This window comes from Anastrepha ludens, chromosome 3, assembly GCF_028408465.1.
Source record: "Anastrepha ludens isolate Willacy chromosome 3, idAnaLude1.1, whole genome shotgun sequence".
Lineage (NCBI taxonomy): Eukaryota > Metazoa > Arthropoda > Insecta > Diptera > Tephritidae > Anastrepha > Anastrepha ludens.
The window spans coordinates 69,024,826-69,043,378 of NC_071499.1; the positions used below are offsets into that span (position 1 = coordinate 69,024,826).

At 34.8% G+C, this 18,553-nt stretch overlaps 2 protein-coding genes across 2 annotated transcripts; one reads left to right on the forward strand and one right to left on the reverse strand.

Moving 5' to 3' along the window:
- Positions 1–680: 680 nt before the first annotated feature.
- LOC128856535 (uncharacterized) lies at positions 681–1,941 on the reverse strand. The gene is made up of 3 exons (XM_054091838.1): positions 1,824–1,941; positions 1,686–1,763; positions 681–1,611 (listed from the first exon to the last, which is right to left on the reverse strand). The coding sequence occupies exons 1-3, from the start codon at positions 1,827–1,829 to the stop codon at positions 952–954; spliced, it is 744 nt and encodes a 247-aa protein (XP_053947813.1). The 5' UTR covers positions 1,830–1,941; the 3' UTR covers positions 681–951.
- A 6,939-nt stretch (positions 1,942–8,880) lies between these two features.
- LOC128858183 (RNA-binding protein Ro60) lies at positions 8,881–16,573 on the forward strand. The gene is made up of 7 exons (XM_054094235.1): positions 8,881–9,157; positions 9,270–9,500; positions 9,571–10,407; positions 10,468–10,600; positions 10,751–10,938; positions 11,007–11,185; positions 12,491–16,573. The coding sequence occupies exons 2-7, from the start codon at positions 9,297–9,299 to the stop codon at positions 12,630–12,632; spliced, it is 1,683 nt and encodes a 560-aa protein (XP_053950210.1). The 5' UTR covers positions 8,881–9,157; positions 9,270–9,296; the 3' UTR covers positions 12,633–16,573.
- The last annotated feature ends 1,980 nt before the right edge of the window (positions 16,574–18,553 follow it).

An 18,553-nucleotide genomic window follows, 5' to 3' on the forward strand; every position in this document is an offset into this window, starting at 1 on the left:
ATAATTACACTGATTTTTACATTTATGTATTTAATATTTTCAAAGCTTTAATACGCCACGCAATGAACAACAAAAATCTCGTCAAAAATACATACATATGTATGTATGTAATGAAAATCCAAAATAAAATAATTTAATCACTAATATGATTATTACAAAGTCGAAAACGAAACTAACTAAAATCTAATATAAAATAATAAACTTATTATCTTTCACTTCACAACCAATGCTTCTTTTTTGGGTTTAAAAATGCAAAATATGGCGTCGTCAGTCATGAAACGGCATTGGGGAATTTTCTATTTGTGGCCTTAGTTAAGATTACCGATTTGATTTTTTTTTTTTTTCGGCGAAAAAAAAAAATTCGCTAAAGCCAAGAGTCCAGTACTTGAAAACGAAGATCGTGAGAACAACCTAAGACAGGTGTTTGTGAATTACATTTGATGCCCAAATCTCATTATCAATGCGCATCGAAATAATAAGCGCCGGTTGAACTCATCTATTGTCTAATTTTTGTTGTTATTGTTTGAGCAGCTGCTGGAGTGACGGCCTTTGGCCGGATATTAATCCGAGTCCTTCCGGTAACGTAGAACCGACTGTCGTCGGAATTGTTGCATCTCCTAATTACAGATACATATGTATGGATGTGTGTATGTGTATAAATTCAAATCAAAGTCAAGCCATTATTAACAAAAAATCATTTTTTATTCATTATTTTCTGTAAAAAAAAATTCAGTTTTGTGATGTATTAAAATATGTTAACTTTTGTTTTATTTTAGTTCACTGGGTGATTGTCATACAAAAGAAACTACGCTGTAAACTTAAAGCTTAAAAAACCAAACTATTCACTGTCATTCCTATTCTTAAATCAGCTAGTTATTTCGTCCAAATTGTAAGCAATTATTATTGTCTTTGTTGTAGCAGCTTACTAAGCAATTGTCTTTGTCACTGCATCTAAACTACATCTACGTGTTTTGTTTTCTTATGTCGCAGTAATGTACTCCTGGCGGAGTATTGTTTAGGACACTCTTCACAGCGATGTGGAAAAAAGCCCATGTGTATATTAAGATGCGACTTTAGCGTAGAAAAAGAGCACAACTTTTTCTGGCAAACCTCACACTTAAAATACCACCGCTGCTTTTTGTGGCCATTTTCACGTGGTATTTTCAACCACAAAACATTCTGATAACCACGATAGAATTGTGTATACCATATAGCACCTTCATCATAGAATCTTACGACTACATTAATGCGCGTATATCGATCGCAAGGTGTGTTAATCAATCTAATTTTTAATCCTTTTAACACCTGTTCTTTTAAAAGCTCATCACCACTGGCACAAGCAACCGTCCGACGTCGTTGCTTTATAGATAATGACCCTCCAGATCCATCTAGGTAATTGCCGTTTTTATCCTTTTCAATAGCCGACAAAGACGTTTGAAAAACCGGTGTCAACTCCGTTGCGTTATTAAATGGAATACTGGAATTGCGTCCTACAAGCGTTGCTTTCAAATTATCCTCCAGTGGTAGTATCGAACTGCTGCACACTGTTGTGTGCGTTGTCTGTGTAAGTGTTTGTATAGATTTCACATCTTGTCTTGTCTGAGCAGTTAGCTGGGCACATACAAATGTAGGTAAGTTCAAATATATAGCATTGGCTTAGTTAAGCTTATCAAATAGCTGCTTACCGTTCCTGTAGTTTTAGTCGCAGTTGAGGCATCCAGTCCCTGCTGTGCGTTATATTTCAGATACTGTGAACGTAAAATCTGTTGAGGAAACTCATAATACGGTTATTCAAATTTCAATATTTAAGAACTGATACTCACTCGCATTGTGTTATTGATAATGAAACAGCTTTAAATAGCTTTTGTCAAAATACGCCACTCGATGTGAAACGAACAAATATTTTTAATGAATGAAAATTTGTCTTTGTAACGGTTTCTTCAGGGCAAATTAATTCATTCAAGAATTCGCCTTGGCTTTCATCATGTGATCCACTCAAGGCGAATTCATAGAAGGTGACTTCCCTAGAGCAACAACACCATTCACGGTGGAAAAAACAGAAGACATCGCCTTCCGAAACCCGCTATTTAATTTTTCGCGAATTTGAACACCAGTTAGCGTCATCTCTTTAAACAAAAGGAAAAGAAATTACTTGTAAATATTCAGTGAATAGCTTTGTGAAATTGTGATTTTTAAATTAAACAAGCTATTAAAATTGTAGGGGTACGAGTTAAATTCTGCACAAATTATAACAAAACCTCCAAATGTAGTTTTTATGCAAATGGCAAAAAACTATGTCACTGTGTATATTAAATTTCCTGTGTTTTTTTTGTTTCCATTGCTTGAACTTACTTTCCTTCTTCCTTTTAGTTTCTCTTTTCGCAGAAAATACACTAATGAAAAAAGATGCGGCTTGTTATATTGTGAAGGCATAAATTAATATAAAGCTTCCAGATGTTGTTTGTTTGTGTTTTTATGCGGAAGCGCCGTGGCAGGAAAGTGTGTGCGTGTACGCACAATTTCTTGTGTTTCACTGTTTCCATTGCTTTCACCTACTCTTCTCCACAAACAAGTAATTCCCTTCATTTTGTTTGTTTATTGATGGACACTTACGACACGGCGAATTCGGAAGGTGAAATTGTCTTTATCATTCTTGCTGCCATAGTGAAGTCACCTATTGTAGATTCGCCTTGAATTAGCCAGTGCTACTAAGCTTTTACCCACACAGTGCCTGTTAATGCAGCACCTAAAGTGCTATACACACCAGCGAATAAATTTGTTAGTTTTGGTGAAATTTCTCTTTTACGCACTTATTGCAGTGCTCAGGTAATTGAAGTTTGTTAATTTAATAATTTACATTTATTTCATATTTAACTTTAACAAAACAGTTTAAAATATTATTAACGTTAATTAATAACACGTTTTATAAATACATAGGCACAATTCATTACAAAAGCAAAAATAAAGATTTTTAAAAGTCAACTAATACACTAGTTTTTACAGAAAACATGGATATTTCAGATCTCAGGAGGCAGTGCATACTTTATAACATTACTATATTAAAAGAACTGAAGATTTCGGAATATTTATTTTGGTAAATTGCCATTTTTATTGCATCTTGGGGGCGTCCATAAATTACGTGAGGTGTTTTTTTCAATTTTCTGAACCTCCCTCCCCCCATGGTGAGATGTCGTGAGATTTTATTCAACCCCCTCCCCCATCCCCCAATCTCACGTGAGATTTTTCAAAATGTGGGTTTCTTATGTAAACGCGTTGGATTGTTATTGTAAAAAGAAAAAAAATTTGCTTCGTGCTTTTATTTACGACTAGTTAAGACTAGTAATCAATATTGCTGAGAGTTATAAGTGTAATAAAAATTTAACAATAGAAGACTTAAATCGTAACTACTGCGACTAAAAAAAGAATATCTACTCTAATTCAGTTCATGGAGAATCATGCGCGGTTTCAAGAGAGACTATTGGGACCAACATGTCCATATGATTTTCAGTAAAATCATGTGCTCCTTCAACTTCGTTCTAATCTAGCCACTCTAAGCCGTTGACGCTTGCGCACAGTAACTCATTAGCTCGTCTTGTGACAATCCGTGAGGGTCGCACTTTGCGGAACATACGCGCTTGCTTAGCTGGTGCAATGTGAGCTGCTCTTCTGTGCTCTGCAGCTCTTGTGATAGATGCGAAGTAAATACCGCAGCATATTTTCTCTAAATCATCACGTATACTTGGGCAATAGAGATCAATAGGCGTGCTGATGAAGGCATTCAGCGGTTGAATCGGTACGCGTGTTAGAAATGAAGCAAATGATTTTCCGTCATGTTCTTTAAAGTCCGGAATTGTCAAACGTCAACCTGAGTGATAGGGCGTTAGGCTCATAGTGGCGCGAAAACAACCGACGGGCTACACTGTACCGCAAATTCAGATTAAATTGAGCTATTTGGTATAAAACAAATATGGTGGTTTGACAGTAGTAATGTATAACGTCGAAGTATGGATGAAATTATTTTCTTTCGAACGTATTAGTGAATGATCTTAATCATACTACGATTACGCTTGAGATTAAATCTTAAGCATGTACAATTTTTTTGTTTCAATCAGAAAAAAATTGCGTGATATTTGCCGAGACCCCCCCCTCTCTCCAACGTAAGATTAGATGAGATTTGACTCGACCCCCTGCCCCCCCTTAAACATCTCACGTAATTTATGGACGCCCCCCTATGTTGTTTGCAACTCCATCGTCTATATTGTGGTGAGCCATGAACATTCGCAAAACATTTGGCAACAATACGAAACGAATGAGGAACTAAAAAAACATGAATTTCAGACGACACGAAATTTGGTAGTTGTTAAATACAGGTAAGTAGCCAGAGGTGCCCACAAGGTGTTGAGTCTTATGTTGAACGTGTAGACTCACAAAGTGATATAAAGTGATTAAGCATTGAAATTAAATAAAGCAAGAAAGTTATGTTAACACAAGTTTATGAGTTTTATTTAGTAACCCGCTGATCGAACTCAGAGGAATTAGAGACAGAGGCCCCTATTATGAGCAACATTCGATCTTCGACTGTAGTCGAAAGTGCTGATCGAACGAATTTTCATTTGGTATTATGGTGCTCATTCGTTGAAGAATAGGACTATTGTGAATTTCGATCGCTCGATGCATTTACAATAGATAATTTTTTCTCAGCTGATACAGCAAATTAAAATAAAAGAAAAACCGATTGTGTTGAAATTCTTTGCTAACAACATTTTTAAAAGTAAAAAAAAGTATTTTTTGTGAAAATAAGTCCAACGGAGTTGTGTTTCGACGATTCATCGGTCGATGAAAGATTAGTGGAACTAGCTAGAAGTAGAAAACAGCTGAGGGGCGCATCCAACCCCCTAGAAATGGCTTCCACTGAGTAAGTTTAGTATTTTCAAAATGTGTTGACGTACTTAATATTACAGAAATTTCCTTACAGTTTTTTTAAGAACTTTAGATTATCTAAAGAGGCGTTTATGAACCTACTGTCCAGTACAGAAAACCAGTTGCAGCAGTGCACCCGAGCCAAGAGCTCTTCACTAATCTCCAAAAAAAAGCAACACAAATTATTAATGTGTGTGCAGTTTTGCACAACATTTGCTTGTTTTATAATGTTCAACTTCCGGATGAAGAGTTATCCGATGAGACCCTCAACGATGATGCTGAAGATATTGAAGTGGAGCCAAATAACGGAGAAGCAGAAAACATAAGAAATGAAATTCTTAGAATATTATAGAAAAATCTAAAAAGTATTAAATAGAAACCTTTACGCCACAGTTTCTGCTTTATTTTTGTTATAAATTTTCTTTATTCAATTATTCGTCATTCGAAAAAATATGTATTTCAGTTCCTCTATGTATTTCAGCCCATACCTGCCAAGGGAAAATAAAAATGTATTTCTATAAACATCACAAAAAAAAAAAACTATTATTAACCTTAATTCATTTTGCTGCCGTTCTAACTGGTGGTCCCAAGCAATTCAGCTCCCTTGTAAATTCCTCCCATTTTTTTGCTGCTTGTACTTTGGTGGAAATCCCTTTTGCGAATTGTGGATTCTCTTCCATTAATGCAACTAGCCTTTCTAATTGCTGTTTGGTACTCACGACTTTCGACCTGCATAATATTAACAAAATTAATATAGTATATATTTATTATTTAGTTACTATAAAACAATAAATAATCGCAAACAGCTTACATTTTAACAAGTTTTCCCACAATACGCTACACAATCGAAAGCAAAATTGCATTCGACTCTAAATTCGGTATGCAACGAAAATTTCGACAGCGTTGCACCGCTTATAATACCAAATTGACATTCGATTTTCGATCTTCGACAACCAACGAATATCGAAGATCGAATGCAACTCATAATAGGGGCCAGAGGCTTAACGTTTAGGATTAATCAATAAATAAAAAATGCTGCGGAGAAAGTTACTTAATTTTAAGAAAGAAATTTGTATATCTCAATAAATTGTTTAAAATTAATTTATCAGTGAATATTTTCTATTCAATCCCACAGAATTTTGAAAAAAATGATTTTCGTACTTTTTCTCTTCACTTTTTGATAATTTAGACTTAAAATTCGTGCCTGACCATCAAATGTCAGTTTTCTAGCAGCTGATAGTTATTTTACCAACTACAGATTAAATTGCTAAGCTTGTCACCGCAACGCTTCGTTACTTTCTGCTTAAGTGCTTTCGTTGGATTTACGAAAATAAAATATACGTAAAACTGAATATTGTGAACTGTAGAATATGATCGCTAGTGTATACAGCACTTAACGTTAGGTAGAATCCTTAAACTGAATTTACATGAGGCAAAGGCACATCTGGATGGTAGCAGCAGTCGAGCAAAAACAACAATAACATGTATATTGTTGTTGCTTGAAACTTTTAGACTGTCAAACTCAAACTGATCGGCAGACTATAGCTCACTGAGCTCTCTTTAAGCACGTATGTACCATTTGAGCATGATCATGAAGAAAACAACAGAGTTTGAAATTTTAGAGGTGAGATCATATTATAAAAAAGTCTATTCGGCTGCCTTACTGTTACTACTTTGATAATGCGCCGTGGTATGAAGCGATGTGAACAATGACTCATGGTGAAAAGAATTCAGAAGGCATGTCCAAGATCGACGAGTGTGTGAATAAGTGTGAAATGAGCCAGCAGAATTCGACTGTCGAGTACATGGTGACGTGGCCGCATGCGCAGTTCTGCTGACAAAGCATTCCTGAACTAACAGTCAAAGTTACTCTCACAATTTTGCTTCGGATGGACAAACCTCAAGATATGGTAGAATGCAAGATTACTCTGAAGAAACTCTCGCAAGGTAATTGAGACTGGACTGCTTACAAATGACGTAAATCGCTCTCAAAATGTTGTATGACGAATTACGTAATTCGAACGGTAATTGGGGAGTGAAGTACGAATAAGAGAGCGAATTATATGCCGTGGGAACATAATATTAAGGTAGGAGGAATATCAGGTTATTGTTCCACCTCTCATATCTCCATTTTGCACATTTAAAACAAATCGCTAGGTGAAGCCCGCAAATTTTACTATTGAAACATATCTGTCCTATCGAAATTCTTGTAGTTTGGCAACTCAATTTTCATTTTACCGCCTCATTTGTATACGCGAGTACAGCGATTCGATTTGCTTGATGCCATTTTGAAAATTAAATATTAAGACAGCAAAAAGGTGCTCACATGAGAGAACGGAACAAAGTCAAAGCAGAAATTTGACAGATGTTAAGCCACATCTAGTTGTAGGTGTAGAGTTGGGGTAGCTAGATTAAATGATTAGCATTTAGATATGTTACGCATGCATCTACGAAAAATAAAATGAATTGTATAAGGCTTCAGAATTTAAAATGAAATATGAAACAGATGCCGTATGACGTTAATGGAGGATTGAATGCTTCCAATGCTTCAGAAGTTGTTGATTTGTCGCCATAAGCAAATGACTTAAACGTTAAGGCGTTAAATCGCATGAACGAGGGAACCAGTGAAAAGAACCACTTCTGTGAAGAAAGTTGTCACCAAATTGATTTGGGAATAAATTGATTGTTAAGCGCTCCGTATGGCAAGTTGAGCCATCTTGTTAGTGGCTCATTCTTCATTTCCTAAGCACCGATGATGCCGCTAGCGTGTAAACCGAACCAAAAAGTCAATTTTTATACATGTAATTGGTGAATCGTTAACGGCTTGAGGATTGTCTTCGCTCCATATACACCAATTTTCCTTATTGACTTAGCCATTTACCAAAATCATCACTCAACACAATTCTTCGATAAAAATGCTCATGCCCGGACGGTTTCAAATGAACCCCATCAGCAAAAATGCGCATCATTTTGGCTTTAATTCTTGCAGGAACTGCATTTAAAAAGCACATAAGCCAAGATACCTACGTGAAATTTCTCATGTAGTCGAAGGACAAAGGCTAACAATTTGAGAACAACGACGAGTCGAAATTTCGACCATAGAAGACGTCGGTCTTCTTAACATTCAACACATTCTCGTCGGTACGCGTATTTCGTTGCCTTGTTGAAAGTTTTTTAATCGAGAAGAGTAAAATCAGTGCGAAAGTGATCAATACCGCACGAATTACTTGCTCACTAGCTTACTTGCTTTCTAGTAGCGGTTGTCTCTCGGCAGGCAATGTCAAACCTCCGAGTGTATTTCGAATATTGAAAAGCTCTTAAATAAAACAAAAATAAAAACCACTAGCGATTCGGAGTTCGGCTGAAAACTGTAGGTCTTTCCAGACGCACGCCCCAAATAGGATGCGTGTCAAATTTTTATTTATGCTGTTTTTAACTGGATGAAGTGCTCTTTTAATAAGGTTGTACAATTTGAACTTGCCAAACCCAAGGCGCCTTCATTAAAGGTGGTGGCACTAGACCAACAACAACATTTTTCACGTTTGATTGTCAAAGAAAAGTATTTGCTAAGTGGGGAACAAAGAATGAATCCGTCTTGTTTCACTCTGGACTGACAGCCACATGGACACGGCGAAAAAAAGTAAATCAGCTGATTTACCGATACCACCTTTATAGGGTTCGCCTTGGCCAGATATATCAAGACAGTTTGCCATATTCAGCTGTCGAACCATAGTTATCGATATCTGAAGCTCTCATGCAGCTAAATACACCCGATATAAAAGTTTATATTTGTTTTTTTTTTAATCATTATTATTGTTGTTGCTATTATTACTATTAGTATTCGTATCACTGTTAGTATTTTACTATTTTTCTTTACACATGTCTTTAAATCGCCTTCGATAAATTAATCGTTTCACGTATATCGATTAAAAGTTCCAACACTTCTTTCATCCCAAATTATAGCAAAATTCCTGCAATTTGCATTTCACTACGGTTTGTGCGTTTTGCGCACTTCTTCATTTCATTCTTGAGTTTGTCCATTTTTGCATTTAAATAATCTGAAAGTTTACAAAATAACAAACGAAAAAACCCGTCAACGTGTAACCAAATTGGTAAAGTATTGAAAATTGTTTTTGCGTCTCCAATTTAGGGCTGTGGTCGCAGTTGGCAGCAAAGCGGAGAGTAGATAGTGAAATTTGCTGAATAGAAATCAGACCCTCGCTATAGCTTCGAAAACGTAAGTGGAGTCTAGTTAAATTTTTAGGCGTGTGAAGTATTTAAAAACTAAATTAAACCTGCTTTTCTAATTCCAATCTGCTTGCGTCTTCATCTACTATGCTACTTTATAGTTCTGTGTTAAACGACCAAGCCTTTTGATGGAGTTTGACGCAAAGGTCAAGTTACAACGCTTTTGCTATCTTGGCAGATTTGAGCCCGTCTATATACATCTGCGTGGCTCAATCGATGTGGGTAACTATTGGCCGCAGTTACAGGTTCTCTGCCAAGCTTTGGACGATGCCGCAATGCTTTTGATTTTGAAGCAAGCGTTACAGGAGACTACGCTCGTGCGACGTGATGAGGTGAATATTAACTACTTGAACACATTGCAAATTATGACTAATTTTGTTACTTTCAACGCCAATCATATAGTCGCTGTTCGCGTACGCGGTTTACTTAGCTAGCGATGTCGACATTAAATGGAAGACATCGTTGAGGAAAGCCTTTCCGGCGTTAATACTAAATGATGAAGATCTTTTCTTATTCTGCAAATATGCTACACTCATACAACGCGAGCAAAAACATAAGGGATTCACCAATACAGTACGTAAAGCCATAACATCCTGGTATGAGAATCAAACGCCGGAAGAGCTATGCCAAATGTGGCTTACGCATCGTGGTGCACATGGTTTTACGCACAAATCACTTATAAAGATATGCCACATTAATGACGAAACCATCGGTGCTGTGGGTGTGGTTACCCCATTTTTCAAAACCTGTACTGAATTACTTAAAGCTTCTGAATCAAGTGACGACGCTGCAACTATTGAAAATCGTACAGATGCGAGCGCACATACCGATGAAGAGCAACAAGCGGTTACATCCACTGTCGCAGACAATGAAAATACCAAAAGTAACACTGAAATATCACCATCAGCTGTCTTGTCCGTAAGCAAACTTCGCACAACCAAGAATAAGGCAGAGGCGTTGAAAATCATACGTAAATTTAAGTTACGTTACAATCAAGTGCCGGGACACTTGTTACGATTTGGCCCTGTCATGGAGGCATTAATACCAACAATGTCGTATTTGCAGCTGTTAAAAAGTTGGCGCAATTTGGCACGTTACAATCACTTTGATAATCCAAAGATAATGAAACTATGTCAAACATTATTCGAGAACAAGAAGCTATTGCGCAAGGACAATATTCATCCAATTGTGTTTCTTATGCAGATGCGCGACTTGGGTATTCACAATGACTTAGCAAAGGTAGTATCACAAAAAAATTGCTACAATGCAGATTCAATAGCTATCTATATTTTTTTCTAGTTGGCACCCAAAAGGGTCGAAGCGATGAAGATGCCACTGTTGAAGCAGCTCTACCAGCAGTCATTTGGTAACAACCAAAGCAATGGCTTGCGTATGCACATCACAATCAATATACAAAAGAATTACAGGAAAAGTAAGTGGAACACATAAACATTCGTGCGCTGTACCAATAAAAGTGTTTGTGTTACCGGAGAATTACTTTTTGTTACATACGTACAAATATTTTCAATTGTTATAATCACGAATACCAAGTCGATTAACGTAGTTTATTCACTAATTGCAGAAAATTTAAAGAACCACAAAAAATTGGGATTTCTTGAGGCCGCTGTAGCACTGGCGTTCGGTTACTATAAACAAGAAAAGGAAGTTGATGTATTCTATTGGTGCGATGAAAAACTTAGTTTGGGAAAAATGCTTTGGAAGCGAGAGATTACCGTAGAAGATGCGCTTGACGTGTGCAATGTGTTTGATGTAAGTTTCAATAACCTGTTTTCGACTTGTATTTGTTTCACGTATTTTCTATATTTTAATGTATGCAGGTAACCAAAACCACGCAACGTTTAATAGTGCCAATTTTACGCGCTATGGAAAGTAAGCAAGTATATGATGTCTTCTTGGTGATTGTGCCCACAGCTGGCCGTGGTAATCCCAAACAAAGCTCTGAATTTCTTTGCAAATTTTTGGACAAATATCGCGAAAAGAGGAACCCGAAAGCAAAGTGAGTGTCTGTGTATGTGAATATTTATTTGAAATGTAGGCTATTATGATGAATCGATATTAATATGTGTAAAATTACTCCATAATGCCAAAATGCCGGTGAATCTATAGCACAACAGTGACTTAGGGGGCGTCCATAAATTACGTGAGGTGTTTTTTTCAATTTTCTGAACCTCCCTCCCCCCCTGGTGAGATGTCGTGAGATTTTATTCAACCCCCTCCCCCATCCCCAATCTCACGTGAGATTTTTCAAAATGTGGGTTTCTTATGTAAACGCGTTGGATTGTTATTGTAAAAAGAAAAAAAATTTGCTTCGTGCTTTTATTTACGACTAGTTAAGACTAGTAATCAATATTGCTGAGAGTTATAAGTGTAATAAAAATTTAACAATAGAAGACTTAAATCGTAACTACTGCGATTAAAAAAAGAATATCTACTCTAATTCAGTCCATGGAGAATCATGCGCGGTTTCAAGAGAGACTATTGGGACCAACATGTCCATATGATTTTCAGTAAAATCATGTGCTCCTTCAACTTCGTTCTAATCTAGCCACTCTAAGCCGTTGACGCTTGCGCACAGTAACTCATTAGCTCGTCTTGTGACAATCCGTGAGGGTCGCACTTTGCGGAACATACGCGCTTGCTTAGCTGGTGCAATGTGAGCTGCTCTCCTGTGCTCTGCAGCTCTTGTGATAGATGCGAAGTAAATACCGCAGCATATTTTCTCTAAATCATCACGTATACTTGGGCAATAGAGATCAATAGGCGTGCTGATGAAGGCATTCAGCGGTTGAATCGGTACGCGTATTGGAAATGGAGCAAATGATTTTCCGTCATGTTCTTTAAAGTCCGGAATTGTCAAACGTCAACCTGAGTGATAGGGCGTTCGGCTCATAGTGGCGCGAAAAGAACCGACGGGCTACACTGTACCGCAAATTCAGATTAAATTGAGCTATTTGGTATAAAACAAATATGGTGGTTTGACAGTAGTAATGTATAACGTCGAAGTATGAATGAAATTATTTTCTTTCGAACGAATTAGTGAATGATCTTAATCATACTACGATTACGCTTGAGATTAAATCTTAAGCATGTACAATTTTTTTGTTTCAATCAGAAAAAAAATTGCGTGATATTTGCCGAGACCCCCCCCTCTCTCCAACGTAAGATTAGATGAGATTTGACTCGACCCCCTGCCCCCCTTAAACATCTCACGTAATTTATGGACGCCCCCTTATAAGATTACCTGGCTGGTGCTCCATACACGTCTACTTGCACTCATTGATTACAATTGTCTCTCTCTTAGGTTCGTCATACTTGAGTTACTCAAGTTTCGCAAATCAATGCGTTATTCGGAAACACGCAATGAAAACATACTTGAAATTTGTGGCCTAGATGAGAATACCACAAATTTGATAAATAACTTTGCTTTGAATCATTTTGGCTAAACCGCTAACTCGAATCTTTTATCAACCACATAAAATGCTGGAAAACGCCTCAACAGTAAGCAAGCAGAGTAAATTAACTAAGTATGCTCAGCGGGCAGGTAGAAAATAAAATACATCTCTCCGTTTATCCTTCCTGTGTGAGCACAAAAACAAAAAAAGCAAAGAACGTTTAACATCAACATAGTGTAATATTGTGAGTGCGCGTTTTACAATTACACCACTTACCTAGTACACACACACATACGCTAATGATAACATATAAATGTTCTACTTATATATTTACCATATGAAGAATATGTATAACTAACTACATTATCAATATTAGCATAGATTGTAGTGTTCATAATTATCAGAGATAATTCTATTGGATATTTCTTCTTTATTCTAAAATTTAGTGGTAAATGTTCTTGTTTGGTTTTATATTACTTGGTGAAAAATGGCATTTTTCTTTGTTTTTAATTCATTAATTTAAGTCTTGCTTATTATATTTTGTTACTCACGTGTATACCTCCTCTTTGAGAAAATATACCCAAGTGGTATGATTTATGATTTCTTATTTATTTTTAATTACAAGTTGATTAAAATTAAATGCAAATACATTTATGCTTGTCGCAATTGTTTTATACATTTTCTGTTATACTTATAATACTAGTTAAAATACAGCCGTTCAAAACGTACTTTAAAAGTAATGGATAACTGAAAAGCCAAACAAGCAAAAAATAACGCAATTGAGAATTTTGAACACAATACTATTGAATATATACAATCAAATCAAAATTGATCGAAATCATACACGAAACGTACCCATATGGATGCTAAACTGAAATGCCTTAAGAAAATGCAAAATCGCAAACAATTCGAAATGCAAACTACCACTTAAGTTAAACCTAATTAAACTGAATTATTGTAAATTTCAATTATACTTTGTGTGCGTAAACAAACGATAAAAATTTACTAAAGAAATTATTTAGGTAAACGCGTGTAATGGCACCAAAATGCGTGATGAAGAACCTACATAAAATGCATATACATACATACATATGTATAAAATTAGTACTCAAAAAACGAAAACGAAACAAACAAAAAAAAAACAAAACGAAAACAAAACAAAAAAAGAATATTAAAACAGATACTGAAAAACTGAACTGATTCGAAATAGAAAACAGAACTGACAAAATAAAATTTGTTTGGTATTTACAAGTGATTTTTAATTTAACAAACAATTTAGTTTTAGTATCGAATCTTATTTATACTATAAATACATACACATACATACATACATACATATACATATACGAAACAAATTCACCTTTACACACACCGACACGCACTTAAAGTAATTTGTAATGTGCTAATTGGAATTCAAAATGCAAGTGAGACGTTTCAATATTCTCGCACGGAGCGCGGCGCGGTGATACAACCCAAATTAAGACTTATTATCTTAACAATTTATTTCTGGACCTTATATTACTTAAGCATAAGTTTTTAATAAGGAAAAATCTTAATTAAGAAATAGTGTAGTTTGCTAAATATTAAATACTTTTATGCTGCCTGCTCGTTTGTAAAAAAATTCCTAAAAATATACACAGCCGGAAATTTTCACGCCGCCTCTTAGCGAATGCTACGAATCGAACGTCGAACGTTGAAATTCCAATTAGCAGCATCTAATTGTAACAACAAAACAACAAAAAAGGAATCTCATTAAATTGTGTTAAAATAAATAAATAATCATAGAAATGTACGCGAAACGATAAATTCCGTATGAGGGGTACCTAGTGAAGTAAACGACAGAGTTTAAATAAAAGAAATATTTATATCATAAACAATGCTGCCAAATTCCAAATTGTAACACGCAATATAGTCCCGAATTCTAAGTGAAACACTCGACTAAATATAAAACAACACTGCAAACGCATTAGAAAGTTAGTAGTTTAAATTACATGAAAATTATGCAAATTACACACACACATACATATATGAAGCTGCAACTGAGTGAACAATAAACTAAATAAATTTAATTACTTAAAGTAAATAGTGAAATTTTTGTATTGACAAACAACTGAAATCTACGACTGCCTTTCAAAAACTGGTTTAACCGCAACAAAAGTAGCCACAAGCAAATAATAGAAAAAAAATAATACAAATAAAATTACAGTTATTTGATAAAGCAAATGCATACATAGAAAAATGAAAATTTCGAAGACTACGTGCCATTCCAGGAAAAAATACTAATAAAGAGCCGGAAAATATTTGAATATTCAAAATTTGCTTATTTTATTATTGATATTCAAAAAATCGGCATGTCAGCTGGTTGTATTGTTGTAGAAAAAAATAAAAATAAAATTAGTAAACAATAAAACAAAAAATATGAATTTAATAATATTATATTTGAAATTGTAGCTTATAATTTATCTACAACCAATAACTACCAAATTGAATGTGTGAGAAATGAGGTGTTTATAATTACAATTAAAATTTAATTATTATTTGTATGTACGTTTATTTCCTTTATTAATTTTAGTCGTAAGCATATTCACAAAAATAAAAAAAATAAAAACAAACACCGCAGGAACATAGAAATTTTGCAAAATTTCCAAAACACACATCTGTGAAATAATGAAATAAACCGTTGTGATCGCTAAGAAATTTAAAGCAAAAATATTAAATGTAAAACGAACGATATAGAAATGAAATTATGAAGTATTAAAACGACTCTGAATAGGAAGCAAAAACGAAAAACGAAAACCTAGAAAAGAAAAACATACAAACAAAAGCAAAGCAAAACCAATTTTTGTTACCGCGTTGAACGAAATTGCAATAAAAGTAAAATGAAGAGTCTCACAGATAACAGATATTCACAGATACATACATACATATAAGCAACTAAAAATAAGCAAAATTCAAGGTTAGGCAAACATGAATGCAGACGACGATAGATAACAAAGAAAACAAATCAAGCGCAACCGAATCGTACCTTTCAAAACTCCGATAAATCCTCAAAATTTACGCAAAACAAATAAAAGTCTTAAAACGAAATAGCAGAATGAAAAGTAGAGAAAACGAATTAAAAATTAAAACCTCAGTTTTTTTGCCTTCGTATCGTTTGCCTCGTTAAACTCGAAACAAAAAATCAACAGAAAAAACCAAGAAAGTAAATTAATTTTTAATGTAAGAGTTTAATTAAAATTAAATTAAATTTAATTTTTACTATTCTTATTTTAAGCAATTCGTTGAGAAATAATAAAATTGTTACAATCGAAAATGTGCATAGCTGTTAGAATATAAACAGTCTAATTAACAGAGGTACACACACACACACACGTACACATTAAACGACCCCTTCCTTAGATAAACACACACACACCCATATATAAATGGAACAACTTAAAAAAAAAAACATAAAAATAGAACCGTTGCAAACTGTTGTGATATTTTCAAAAACAATGTACGAGTATTAAAAATGAATTATGTAAAAAGAAAACAAAAGCAAATAGCGAAAGGAAATCGAAAACATACATACATATTCGCAAGTGTACACCCAAAACACAGAAAATTGTTTCAATTGAATATACATACATATATTTAATGCATTCATACATACATACTTACATCGCCGCAAGTAATTAAGTTATGCGCGAGAATATAGTTTCATTTTCCTTATGCTAAATTATAAAGCAAAATGTTAAAGAAGAATAGAAATCTGTATAAAAATTAGTCTATACATGCAAACATACATATATTGCTATTATTTAATTTTTTTCTACATATTAGAAATTGTTAAGCTTATCGCATGAGTGAGCAAGGCCGGCGGCAAAATGAGTAGAAAACCGCGAGCGAAATTAGAGTAAAACGAAGCCGAGTATTTTAAGGCAATATCAGATTTAAAAAATATACATTTTGACCTCTGAAATATGTGTGAAAATACGAAAAAAAAAAGAAAACTAAGTAATTGTGGCGAAGCTCTTCAAGGAAGGAGATTAGAAAAACAAAACAAAACTTATGAAAAAAGCATAAAAGCATAAAATTAAGCATATTGTATCTGCATAGATATTAGCATTTAAAACAAGAAGAAGATACATTAAAGAAACAAAATTATGAAAACTTAAGCAAACCTTGAAAAAGAAGACGAAAGCAAAAACAAAAACAAATATGATACATGACACAATTTTTCCATAAAACAGCCTGAATAATTTTATATACAAAAATTCGAGTTGTGCATGCATTAGCATCGTTTTTTTACGTTATCTTATACAAAAAAAAAACAAAAAAAATTACATATAAATTAGCGCTATACGTGACTTCTCATTAGTTTGTCACGGAATTACTTGACATTTGCATAGATTTTATTTTTAATCGAAATTATTTCGCAAAAATCGAATTTAGTTTACATATAAAAACAAAAATATTTGAATTTAGAAAAACAAATTAATTTTATCATATAACATATCTCAATTTTTTTCCTACAGCGGCTATCAATGTGATTTATTTTAATTTATTGCAAAATTTTTTCGTTAACACTTTTTTCAGTTTTCCTCTAAATGTTGTCAAGTAGAGTTGATAAAACCGTTGAAAATAAATAAAAACAAATTCCAATTCCCACTTAAACAGCTGAAAAGCAAAAACAGTGTTTTATTTATGGGGGAAAAAACACGCAGGAACAAATCATACGAAGAATCATAATTAAGCGGAGAATAATCCTTGCCAACAGATGTTTTGATGAATTGAGAAGTAGAGCTCTCTCTCGAAGGATCAAACAGACACTCTACAAAACGCTCTCATCCTCGTCTTGCTATATGACGCAGAAGTATAGACAATGTACACAGGAGATGAGGAAGTATTGAAAGCTTTCGAGAGAAAAATCATCCGTAAGGTCTTTGGCCTCGGGTATGTTCAACAATGCATTATAATGCGCAACATACCATTTCAGAGTGAGCAGTGCGTTCAAAAATGCAAATATGGCAGTACTGCAAATGCAACGTGTTCTTAAACGCCATTTTTGTATCAAAAGTCGTGCATTATTTGCAGCAAAAATTTTCACACTGCCAATAAATACGCTAGTACAATGTCTGATGAAAAGTGGGTATTTAATTATTTATTTTAGCTTTTAATACAAAAATTGATGAAAAATACGATATTTAAACTTTATTTTATTATACTTTTCTTGGTTTTAGTGATTACTTTAGTACATCGGAGATAAAATTACTGCTCAGAGTCCGACTGATATTAAACTTTTGACAAGATATGTCCTTATTTTAAGCTTTACACGGTTTTTTTTTTTCTAAAATTTAATACAAGACTATCGGTTTTTTCCTCACATACATCGTCCATGACCAAACTTAGTAACAATTCCATTTTACTGCACAGCGCGTTCATAAATGCAACAAATCTATTTGCAATTTTTCAACAAATCTATCAGTTGCATGAATTGTCACATTGACAGTGCTGCCAGCGCTGCAAGTACTGCGCATTATAATGCGTTTCTGAACATAGCCCTCCTCTGCGTTGAAGAGGAGTATCGTGTACGGTGAAACAGCGAGCTGTATGAGGTAGGTATATAGGGGGTGATATACTGTTCACTAGACAGGGCTAGTTTACTGGGGCGGCAGTCCATGGTCGGGAAAAACCCGAGTCATTTCGGTAACGTAGAATCGGCTGCTCTGTGAATGCCGTAATCGGAGACCAACCACCACCTATTGTAGATGAAGAGTTCCAACTTCCCCGTGAGACACGCGTAACACTGGCATAACTACGTTTTGGATACTGTAACAGGTTAAACTCCTACTTATCCAGAATCGACCCCGACATACCAAACATATGTCCGGCATGTGTAGGCACCTCGCACGACACTAACCACCTATTCACATGCCCCATCAAACCCACTCATCTAACACCCCTCTCCCTTTGGACCCAACCCGTCGAAA

What these genes read in the sequence shown, in the direction of transcription:
- LOC128856535 (XM_054091838.1), bottom strand. An exon ending in CGACTAAAACTACAGGAACG is followed by an intron (nt 1,612 to 1,685) that starts GTAAGCAGCTAT and finishes GTATGTGCCCAG; the next exon opens with CTAACTGCTCAGACAAGACA.
- LOC128858183 (XM_054094235.1), top strand. Translation starts at nt 9,297, where the DNA reads ATGGAGTTTGACGCAAAGGTCAAGTTACAACGCTTTTGCTATCTTGGC. An exon ending in CGCTCGTGCGACGTGATGAG is followed by an intron (nt 9,501 to 9,570) that starts GTGAATATTAAC and finishes CCAATCATATAG; the next exon opens with TCGCTGTTCGCGTACGCGGT. An exon ending in TTCACAATGACTTAGCAAAG is followed by an intron (nt 10,408 to 10,467) that starts GTAGTATCACAA and finishes ATTTTTTTCTAG; the next exon opens with TTGGCACCCAAAAGGGTCGA.